Here is a 12,142-nt window from a genome sequence, read left to right on the forward strand (position 1 = left end):
ATCCGCCTGCCACTCACCCCTCACCTCTTCACCCTCCCCATCTGCCACTCGCCTCTTCACCCTTCCACCCCCCCCACTCACCCCATTGCGCCGACTTCCCCTCTGCTGGGTGGGTGCTCACCCACCCTCTGCCTCTTCCCTCCCAAGCATCTGCCCTCACTCCGCCCCCATTCCACCCCTTTCCCCCCAAGTCCCCATCCCTGCCTCTTCTCCACCTCCTCCCTGGAGCGCACCACATCCCCGCTCCTCTCCCTCCTTCCTGGAAAGCGCTAAGCGCCGCCAAACAGCGGTTAGGCAGCAGGAAGCACTGGAGGGGGGGAGGAGCGGGGACGCAGCGCGCTGGGGGGAGAGGGGGCAAGAATGAGGCGAGGAGGGGGGAGCTTGGCTGCAATTTTTCCCTGTGGGTGCTCCAACCCTGGAGCACCCACAGACTTGGCACCTCCCTCCCGCTCACCTCCTTACCTGAATATCAGGACAAACGGCATCCCGATCGTACATTGATCAGGACACGCGACAAAGGGATAAATATTGGAACAGTCACGATTTTATTGGGACATCTGGTCACCATAGGATGGGGTCGCGCTCAAAGTCTTGCTATGTGAAAGAGGTCACCAGTAAAAAAGTTTGAGAGCCACTGCCTTAGATCATTACAGAATTATGCTTAGGGAGGAAAACTGGGCAGGGGAAAAACTGAGTTTTAATGATGAAAATATCCTTAAAAAAAACCCTGTGGGAAACCATAGCTGAGCTGCTGATACCAAACCATGCATCTGGGCGCAGCCTCAACTACTTGAATGGGGCTATGCCCATTCACACCAGATGAGGATCCAGCCACCTGTTGTTCCTCATGGACTTAGGCTACCCTGTTTTACAAGACTTTTGCTCTCATCTCCCTACCCCACACCATTGGTTTGTCTCGATCACTTCTTCCTGTCTGGCTGGTGTTGGTTCAAGAACCTTCTCATCTGCAGCTCCCGCCATCTAGAACCTTGACGTATCTCTCCACCGTACCGACTTCCAAATCTTTCCTCCCCTGTCTGTTTCCTGGTTCCTCGCTAACTTCGTATTACTCTTGTGGCTAAATGCTGTAATTTTTTTCCCCACCCTGCAGTCTTTAAACCCCATTTTCCACAATTTATACTATACATTAATAATCTCTATGGTCATTTTAAACACTGAATAGCTCTGGGGCAGGGTTTGCATGAAAGAGGCTTTATATAATTCATTTGTATTATATTCTATTCTCACACTTAAACTTTTTTCCCAAAAAGTTTAGAAAAAATTTAGAAAGTTTGGAAAAAAATTTCCCTAAACTCCCTCATTGCAACTTACATTCAGCTTTCTTACAAAGCCATCTGTACTTATTTTCACAGTTACACTTTAAAATACTTCTGGGTGCTGGCTGGATACCTGCACATCTTCCAGACGGATTTCCAGTCATGGATAACCTGAAATACAAAATACATGACCACTGAATCTCAAACTGGAAGTACTTAAACCTTGAGGGATACATCTTTTTTAAAGCTTTAGGTGTGATAGGACGGCCATTTAAATACATAGGCATACATAACAATATTGCTCAACTTCCAAGTATTTTACAAAACATTAATTAATCCTCAAAACATCCTTGTGAGTCTTTCCATTGACTTCCAAGGGTGCTGGATCAGGTTCTAGGAGTGAAATTAACCCGTATGCAGAGGGTGAACACAAGACCTATGTATTACGTAAGTACCGCATGACATAAGTGGGACCCACATGATCCATGAGCAGGGCTTAAATTCAGCTGGAGCCATGGGGAGCGGAGCTCTGGTAAATATTTTCAAACCTGCAGGAGCCCTGGCACCTCTTGTGGAGCAGAAGCCCCAAGCTCCTCCCATCCCACCATGGGACTGAAGCCCCAATTCTTGCCCCCCCACCCCCGCAGAGCTAAAGCCCCATGCCCCAGCGCGCCCCCCCACCCAGGGGCTAAAGAACACTTTGCACTTATCTCAGATCCCTTTACATAGGTAGGCAAGTATTATATTATCCATTTTACATGGGGAAAGTGAAGCAAAAAGAGATTCAGTAACTCGCCCCAATTCATAGTCAGTAGAGGCACCATAAATGGAGTCCAAATCACCTGATTCCCAGCCCCGAGCTCAATCCAATAGATCACACTGGCTGTTCAGGATGGAAAAAGAACATTTGAAAGAAGTAAACCAGTTTCTATGACTCTGGGAAGATCTGTGTTCCTTCCAAAACACTATACAGTACACTAACCCATCAGATTCCTACTCAAGGAAAAGCCAGATGAGATGGGTCTGGTCTCTACAGCATTAAGATCAACTGGGCACCATATATTTATATTAACAGAATGAGCCACACATCTTTTTAAGCTTCCTCTATTTCTGCTTTCTGTGGCATCCCCCATTCTTGCTCTTTGCCAGACATTTCAAGGGACTGAGTTGACACATTTGGACTTAAGTAAATTGCATGCTCTGGCTATCACAGCATGCTTTGGTTCCATCCATGGCATATATTCTATTTCCGAGGCACAGAATGTTCACAAACTCAGCAGTGTCCCATGGAAGTTTCTAGATCTGTTACAGCTTTTCAATACATTGATAACATGATTCCAGACTGATGTATTTTAGAGCAGGTCAAAAATGAGGAAAAATTCATTAAAAAAAAAAAACAGACTTTTTCAAATTAATTTGAAAATTTTTCACTAGCCCTTGTACATTTTTTCTAGGATGTGCAACTGTTGCAACTTTGGCATCACTTCATACTGCAGTGCAACGATAATGCCGAAATGTCTCAACGTGACAAATTCTGTTATGCCTTTAACTGATATTATGGCCCAGATTCTCAGCTGGTGTAAGTCAGCATAGCTCTATTAACCTCAGTGGAGCTACACCAATTTACAGCAGCTAAGATTCTGGTCCTCAAAATGCCTGTGAGGGTCATGCACTACTTTACCAATCAAGTTCTTTAGCAGCTGACTTCCCATTTGACCAAATCCAGATAGACTCTTGCTGCCTGCTATTCAGTCCAATCCAAAAGGTTTCAGATGGAATTGCCGAGAACAACCAATTCTGTTAGTGACACAAGAAAGTATGAACGAGTTATTTACAGTGATGCTCTCCAACCCAATGGCTGAACTACTAGATTTGATATTTTTAAGACCACATTTCATAAATACTACAGCATGTCAAACAACGCAAAATACTTGTGTGTAACATTTTTCTTTTTCCATTGACATTTCCCGACCAATTCTAAAAAATACCATTTCTTCTGGACTCTCAATCCACAGCAGATCTGCACTTCTGTATCTTCTACACTTCTCCTTTGCTTGAAGCCAGCTGGCAGGGGCCTCTGTGCCGAAGTAGTAACAGTTGCCACTCCAATACGACCAACCAGAAAAACGGGGGCACCACAAACTTTTCATAGCTAGTCAAATACAAAGGAGCAATAATACCCGAGGGTCCTGATTACTGACAGCAGACAAAAGGAGAATTAGTTAAGCACTGACAAAATGCCGGGGAAAGGGAAATAACCGCTAGGCGTGAACACGTGAAACATTGCTTATACCAAGAACAAGGGCAATCGCTCACCTTCAAATTTTTGTACTGCATTAGGAAAACCCGCCACACATAAAGCACTTATGTTTAGGTACCTCTCTCACAGGCTGTAGGTGCACTCTGAACACTGCACAAATGGAAATCGTCACAAGTTCCCATGTAGGGATTGCACAGATCATCGTTGTGACACAAACCGCACACAGAGGAACAATCCCTTCCGAAGTAACCCATGGAGCAATCTAAGAAACAAAATAGAAAACAGCACTTTCATTCATTTCAGGGACACACAGGCTGTCATGATACAAATTTACAGTGAGATTGTGGCTACCTCTTATAGTCAGGCAGAGAGTAAGGGACATCACCCCAGGATAGCCTATGGAACGGCTCCCCAAACTGACTGACGCAGAGAACACAAGGGCTACCACAAGCTTTCTCCCTTTAGGAAGCTAATTGTGGAAAGGAGGCAGGGGTGAGGAGCCTAAAGGGCTGGAGCTCTGCCTCCCTAGGGCCAGCCAGCAGTGAGGGTATGCTTCGCCCCTTAAAGAATGCCTAATGGTGCTCACCGCAGGGCAGTGTAGTCGTTGGGGCCTCAACCAAATGCTGCAAATTTGCCTTATACGACCAACGACCAACAATAAGACACAAAACAATATTGCTATGAGCTGGGTGAAACTTTGTTATGCATTTAGTTAAAACCTCATTCAAATGGATGTGTGAACACTCCCTTCACTTAAGATAGCTGTATAAACAATTAGGGCCATAACTAAAACAAGGCCTAATAGAATCTGCCCAGAAACTAGCACCAGGTAGGTGGGTTCCACTGCGTATTGTGACCAGGTGCGTTGGATTTTTTTGGGGCGGGGGAGGGGTTGTGGGAGGGAGTGAGAGAACACACAGAAAGTGAGAAGGGAGAGAGCGAGCCAGAGGCAAAAGCAAGAGAAGGCCAAGCGTTCTGAACACAGTCAGACCCTGGGAAAAGCTTGAGAGTGAACTTTTGGGACTGGGGCTGTAAACTAAAAAACCGCTGCTCTTGTTCTTGGTTACCCTTTCATTCAGCAGAGCAGCACTTTGTACGTTCTTGGTAAATAAACAAGATTGCATCTGCTAAACCTAGGGTTGTGAGTTCAATCCTTGAGGGGGCCATTTAAGGATTTGGGGATTGGTCTTGCTTTGAGCAGGGGGTTGGACTAGATCTCCTGAGGTCCCTTCCAACCCTGATATTCTATGATTCTAACTACTTCCAAATGGAACTAGCTGCTCAGGTCGAAAAGGGACAATTTATTCAAATTATGTTAAAAATATGACTTTAAATTCCACAGTGCATAATCAATTCTGAGCGATTCATACCTGCCCCTGACAGAAACCTGAGGAGTCTGTCTTTTTCTTACACTATGGTAACTCGTGTGCAGCTTGGCAGGCCAACAGAGTCTCACTGAGGAAACTCACAAAAGTTTGGATGGTCATTCCCACAAAGTCTTCAGCTATATGATCATACAACACTGGGGAATGTGACATACTTTCAGGGGAAAAATACAAGATACTGGGAAGCAGCCATAACCACGGCACTGCTGTTATCCTAACAGTCAATACTAAGATCACGGTGGCATCAGAAGCAGCTTCTCTCTGCCATTCTATATGATGCAGGAGGGACAGAGAGTGAAATCCTAACTCTAGTAAAGTCAATGGGAGCTGTTCCATTAATATCAATGGATCAGAACTTCACTCAGAGCACGTAAGTAGTCATGTGATGCAGTGGATTTGATCTATGGATTGTTCTAATAATTCAACTTACCTGATTTTACATAGGCATAGGAATTGCTCTCCTCACTTTTCAACAATATGGTCCCCCTGGCAAGGGCATATGCATTATTCCATGTAGAAATTCCTGTGCATTTCTCCCTAAGCTCCAGGCAAGCTTCTTTAGCAGAATTCAAATCTGCATGTACTTGTGATGGAACACTTGGTGGTGAGAGAAGTACCTTTCCTTTGTGTTCCTGATACCGCTCAGTATCTTGCGAGGGGGGAAGGAAACAGAACAGCCAATTAGGGAGGTGGCTGCAGCAAATTAGGAGGTGGCAGGACCAGCCAATCACGGCCCAGCTGGCCCATATAAAAGGAAGCTGCAGGCCAAAGCAAGAAGTCTGCTGCAGGAAACCCAAGGGAGGGACTGGCTTCCTAGAGGGCTGCAGGACTAGCACTGCCAACAGGGCTACTAGGGCTTGCAGGCCTGAGGCCCTGGAAGAGAGTGAAGGAGCCAGAGACAGGAGCCGAAGGTGTTGGGGCTGTGGGGAAGTGGCCCCGGGAATTGAGGCAGACTGGTGGAGAAAGAAAGGAGGGGCAGTGAGAAGCTGTTGTTTACAGGGTCCCTGGGCTGGGACCCAGAGTAGTGGGTGGGCCTGGGTCTGCCCCCCACTCGCTGCTGAAGAAGCAGCCAGGCTGTGGACTGCCAAGCTGCTGCAAGGAGTGGCTAGACTGTTATGGAAGGAGTCCCCTGGAAGGTGGAACCCAGATTGTGACATGGCCGGAGCGCTGTGCCACAGAGCAGAGGCAGTGAGACTGGAACTGCAGTGGGTCTTCAGGCGGAGACTAGGACGGGAGAGCCACCACCACCGGAGGGCACAATCGCTGACCAGAACTAATTCCCAAAACGGCCAGCAGGTGTATGGGCCCGTGGTGCCCAAGCTCCAGGAATATTCAGGGCCTGGCTCCACCAACGTTCGGAGCCAGGCCTCGTCCCCGTGTGCATCCCACGCCTGCCGCCCTCATGCATCTCCTCAATGCCCCAGAGCGTCCCTGCCTCAAGTGGGTGGCTGCCCTCCCTCGTCGCTGCCAGCGGCTGCCGCTGCCTACAACACAAGCGGCACAGGCGGCTGCTGCACCTGCGGGGGGAGAAGGCGCACACGATTGGCAGCCCTCCCCTGGCTCCCACCAGGAGGTGACTCTGAGGAGGCTTCTGGGAGACTGAGTCTGGACCTCACCTGAGCAGCTGCTGGGGCTTGGGTGAGTGCCTCTCCGTGTGATCCGTGCCCTCCCCCCTTCAGCCACCACTCCTGGCCCATGCTGGGCAAGGGGCAGACCCATCCTCCGTGAGGCTAGAAAGAGGGGCAGCAACTGCAGCAGGGGAGGAGGCCACATGTGATGGCAGCCCCCTTCCCCAGCACCCACCATGGAGGGGGACTTGGACCTGTTCTGGGCACCACCAAAAATTATACAAAACTGCCATCCCTGCCAGCAGGAGGTGCCAGCATGTTGAGAGACCCCATGACAAACAGTATTACTTGAGTTCCCCCACTTCCTTTTTCACACTGGTTGAAATTCACCCCTGTGCTAATGCAAGACCCATGCACCACTTAAGTCCTCAAAATAGGGACTTAAGTAGCACATAGGTTATGTGCTGGTCCTCTAGGAGTGATTTTTTTTTTTCAATCTGAGCATTACCAGGGCCTGGTTTTACATGACAGAGTGTACAGTAATGTGCATTGTAGTGCAGGAATGAACAGTAAGGTGGCATGTAACAAAGCTTTTCTGCTGGACTGGAAGGATTAAAAGCAGACAAAGCAAACTTCCCTTAACCTCTGAATATGGAAATAATTTTCCATTTTTGAGACCCCCATGGGGGGGAGCTAGGTCGATGTTCCCTCGACCCAGTGCAGTCTACAGAGGAATTTAGATCGGTTTAACTACACAGCTCAGGCATGTGGATTTTTCACATTCCTGACCGACATAGTTACACCAACCTAATTTTCAAGTGTAGATCAGGCCTTAGTTAAAGCAGCAAAACCTCCTGTATATGCAAACCCTGAGTACTAAGTTCCTACTCTTACAAACCTTCACTCCTGAGAGCAGTTCCACTGACTTCAAAAGGGACTATTTGTAAAAACAAGGACTTCTCCCATGAGTAAAAGTTTGCAGGACTGAGGCCTAAAGGGTACATCTGCAAATGGAAATCCTGATTTAGACATCAATGGATTAAACAAGCAGTGTAAATTCTCACCTGCACTTCGCTTGCAGATCCAATGGGCCTTGGCGCTACAGTCCAGAGCAATCAAGATGCCATTGGAAATCTTCACACAATACGCATTGTTTAGTTGGGCTGGGCGTGGCATCCAAAGCCTTTCCATTCAATTTTAACAGAATACAAAAAGGTCACTGTTAAAGAAAATAGCTAGAGAAATAATTACATTACAATGACACAGAAAGTCCTCATTTTTGAGGGTTTTTTTTTTTAAATCTGCTCTACATTTGGTGGGAAAATGCAGGACAGAGGGGTGAGGAACTATAAAAAATTTCAGCAAAATTTCCCTTTTAAATTTTGATATTTGATAAGTATTGACCAGCTCTATTTGATGTAGGTTTTGGATCCATTCTTTGCACCTGGGCACTCAACTTTGTGTTCTGCTGTGAAGCATTTGAGTTTTAAAATAGGCTTCTCTCCCTTAAACAACAGATCTCATTGTATCCTACTTCATATCTGGGGAGAGATGGGGACCAATTTTGCAGAAGAGTATCTTAGAAATAAAATATGATCCACTGCAATGTTCCTGTGAGACAGAATCTTATGACTCAAATCTGTGCTGTGCTTCCGCAGAGTGTCAGACCAGGCAGATAGGGGTCTACGGTGTTCTTAACTCACTTTTGCACCCTCCCAATCCTGGGCTGGTCCAGAGGATGAAGCACCACGGCCCCCCGCAGCATAATCTGACAGCCATGGGATCCTACCTAAGAAACAGCAGCCCCCTGTTTGTCTCACCCCTCTCACCTCCACCACATCCCCTAGACTAGGGCATGTCAGTGGGTCCTTCAAAGGCAGTCTAATGGCTATTTTGTCAATTCCTGTCAATCCTCACCTGGCCGGATCCAGGGATTATAGACCTTTCTACACTACTTTGGCCTTTTTACCTGGCATAAAGAAACTGAAATGGGATTGAGGCTCTGACCCCATTTCTTTATATTCCTCTTTTTCTATTAAGTTAGACTCCTTGCATTCCTGTTCCCAGAAACTTTGCAAAGCAACTTTAGTCTATGCGTTTGGACTAACGGATGCAAGTCCATATTTTAAGACATATCCAAATGAATTTTCTTTTGTACTTTGCCTCATTGGAGTTATCTAATATGTAATCTGATTTTTATTTTCTGATCATGATATTTTAAAATCTTCTAAATTTGAATATTATTTTTAAAAAAATAAAAAATGAGAGTGCACCCAAAAATGTTATAAAAATCAGTTTGCAAACATAGCGCTGTTTCCAATTTATTAATATGAGCTGTAATAGCAATTTGGTAATAAATACTAATTGTCTCAGTCATTTCTATGCTGTTACACACTCAAATGAACTTATATGATAATATGAATACTGCTCAAATCAGCTTCTTACCAGGGTGCTGTTATGTCTGCCAATGTCCCTTCCGACCAGGCAAAATTAGTCACATTTTCTAAATTATTTAATCCAATCCAGAAATTGTTCAGAGGCAACCCTAAAATCCATTTCTGTGGAAATGATCAATTCTTTATAAACACATTTATGTATAGTAATAATTAGCACTTGTATAACAGCTTTTCATTCAGGCATTTCAGAAACTAATTCTCATATCCACCCTGAGGAAAAGACATTATCCCTATTTTACAGATGTGGAAACTGAGGCACAGATAATTTAAGTGACTTGCTTGAGGTCATACAATGAATCAGTAGTTGAGTTGTCAAGAAAAACAAGAAGTTCTGACTCTCTTAAGCACTAGATAGCATAGCTTTATATACACATTTGGCCAAATTCCGTTCCTAGTTATACACCAACAACCCAATTAACGTCAATAGGCTTGCTCAGTAGCACAGAGCAGACTCTGGCCCAGTGACATACAATATGCATTAGACTCACTTAACACCAGAACTGAAAACAGTGCAGCTGGTAGTAAACATCATAAACCAGCAAACTAATCAATAGCTGTGTGCAATCTATACCCAGCCATAATTGATTTTTAAAGAGTTATTGAACATCAGAATAAGAAAGGCATTTAATTTGGATGAAGAGGCAGAGATATGTACCTGGACAACAAAAGAGCGTGCAAGACAGACTGCATAAACAGGCTTGCTTTTGTATCAAGTTCACAAGACAACATACTCCTTGTTTTATTAATTTCTTGTCCTTGCAAGGATCCGTGTTTTAAAAGAAGCATGTCCAAGAGTTACTGGAGAGCTTACAAATTCTACGTCATTCCCTAGAAAGGTAGTTGCAGTTGAGTCTATACTAGGGCATGAAGAACTTGACAGCATCTTTTAAATCACTAATTAACAAGCCTGCACAAGGGAAAACAATGACTCATTTTATTGTTTCTTTTTTTTTAAAATCACTTTGTGTGACATTCTTTTCTCACTCATATTGCTTCTGTCTAGGAGTCAGGTTATACAGTATGCAAAGGAACCTGATTCTTCACGGTCACTTTCACCTGTGAGAATCTGCACTTACCTCAATGAAGTCAGTGGAGTTGCACTATTTTTGAAGAAGTGTAAGTGAAAGGAGAATCACTGTCAGATTTGGTCAGGTCAAGATTTGATAAACAATGCAATCTGAAAGCATGACGATCATACTGCAAGGTTATACAGTATACTTGTGGGACTCATTTCATTGAAGCAACCACAGTGCTTGCTTTAGGGACTCTGGTGTTATCACAAATTTCCCATATCTGATTTTAGAGGAAATATTCCCTCAGCTCCTTGGAAATATTTTTTTTTCTCTTCTGCAGCAAACATGGCATTCCTTTAAGTTTGTGTCTGACTTTGAGTCACAGAGCTGGAATGCATAGGGGAGGGGAATAAATTCAGAGTGGGTCATTGGCAGCAACACTCCTGGTGCCACAAACTCCTAAGCAGGTTCAATCATTATGGAGAAGGTGTGTGGATGGAGACAGTTAGTGATAAGTGTCATGCCCTCACCAATTTGTGCTGGCCAAGCATGACTACATTTCAGTGGTACTGTTTCACATAATGAACTATGATTGTGCTGAAGATGGTGCAATAGATTGAGAGGGTCTGTTAGTGGAAATGATCTTCTAGTGCTTCTTTAAACAGCATTCGTATTATTTGCTGGCCCTCAAAGTGCCCATTAAGCTTACACACACCCATAGTGCTAACTGACATTAATTGCTGTCTGAATGCAATTAATCAATCACACATTGATTCTATTTTTTATAAAGGCCTATGTGCCATTCTGAAGATAGTTATCCTGGGTTCAACTTTGAAGGGAAGGACCATCCCCTAGAAGTTAGAGGCCAGATATGGAAGCCAGAAGCTCTGTATTCTGTTCCTGAAGATCTGAGACTCCCCATGTGACAGTATGCCAAAAGTTTCAACTACAACACCCAAGGTTAGGTACTTAACTCCATATTTAGGCACCTAGATCAGTGACTTGTCTTCCTGTGGACTGTGGGTGTTCAGCACTTTTGAAAATCAGGCCGTTTATTCAGGTGCCTAACTTTAGGTTCATGCAATTACACTTTTTGGCATGGATCTCCCTGAAGACATTTGGGAGTCTTCATTAATGTTTGTAAAATGCTTTGAGATCTTTGGAGAGAAGGTATCATGAAGATGCTAAAGGTTATGACTATTTTGAAAATGCAATAACTAATATGTAAATTTGCATCAAGTTTGTCTTGTGGAGTGTTTATAAGCATAAAATGCTTGTGAAATACTGAATATTGTTTACTGTTATAATATTAAAAAACTAAACAAATTATGGTTGCCAAGTCAAGCACTCAAAAGTTAGGAAATGTCAGAAGTTAAGGCTGCCTGTGGCTGCACTACTACTTTTGGCACGCTAGCTTGAGCGGAGCTAGCAGGTCTGTCTCCCAGCTGCTGTGCAGACACATCCCAAAGGTCTGAACTCAGCTCCCAACAGAGTTTACAGTTGTCCAAAGCTACAGTAGTTCTCTCATGCCACAGTTCAGAACCTGTCACACAGTATAGTTAGGAAAAGCACAAAACTGGAACAGCAGGGGCTGTAACTGACAGAAATGTGTAGAGAAAAGTTTGTATATAGCTTATAAAAGCATCTGGCAACACACAGAAATATAACTCTGAGGTTGGGGGGAAAAAGATAAAATTAATCAACAATGTAGACGAAATACTGACTAGAATATTGACTAGAAATAAAAAGCAGCATGAGTGGTCTTTGCAGTCAAGCTTTAAAATGATACACGAGGCACAAGCTTTACCTTTTCTGACGCATTAGTGATTTTTAATAGTTCTGTATCTCGATATCGTTTGCAGTATCTCAGTGCTTCAGTCCAAGTCCCAGTGCGACTCCTCTCCATGCAATAACAATTCCCCTGCCAATAATGCCAGCAGGATGCTTGAGGACAATTCAATCTCAACTTGACTTTAGGGAATTAAAAAACAAGACCATTATCTTGCTATATGCAAAACTTATCCAGAAAGAAATATGTTTATTTCAGATACAATGTTCAGATTAACAAAGGTTTTTTTGCTATACTTCCTATCAAAGCTTTTTGAAAAAAGTCTATATTTAGGGAAAACACAAAGATGCAGTTTATTTCCTGGTAAATTATTAATTTCCAAACTGCTCATGGG

The 12,142-nt window shown here is 44.1% G+C and overlaps 1 protein-coding gene across 1 annotated transcript in view; it reads right to left on the minus strand.

The window, feature by feature from the left end:
- Nucleotides 1-11,793, minus strand: part of LOC123376326 — a 40,847-nt gene extending 29,054 nt beyond the window's left edge. The window contains exons 1-8 of the mRNA XM_045028248.1: nt 11,767-11,793; nt 8,936-9,048; nt 7,555-7,673; nt 5,353-5,571; nt 3,656-3,799; nt 3,266-3,429; nt 2,959-3,074; nt 1,333-1,448 (exon numbers count right to left, since the gene is read on the minus strand). Of these exons, the coding sequence (XP_044884183.1) occupies nt 1,333-1,448; nt 2,959-3,074; nt 3,266-3,429; nt 3,656-3,799; nt 5,353-5,571; nt 7,555-7,666 (871 nt within the window). The 5' untranslated portion in view covers nt 7,667-7,673; nt 8,936-9,048; nt 11,767-11,793. The remainder of the gene's footprint in view (nt 1-1,332; nt 1,449-2,958; nt 3,075-3,265; nt 3,430-3,655; nt 3,800-5,352; nt 5,572-7,554; nt 7,674-8,935; nt 9,049-11,766) is intronic.
- Between the last annotated feature and the right edge of the window lie 349 nt (nt 11,794-12,142).

Source organism: Mauremys mutica, chromosome 8 (genome assembly GCF_020497125.1).
Source record: "Mauremys mutica isolate MM-2020 ecotype Southern chromosome 8, ASM2049712v1, whole genome shotgun sequence".
NCBI lineage: Eukaryota > Metazoa > Chordata > Testudines > Geoemydidae > Mauremys > Mauremys mutica.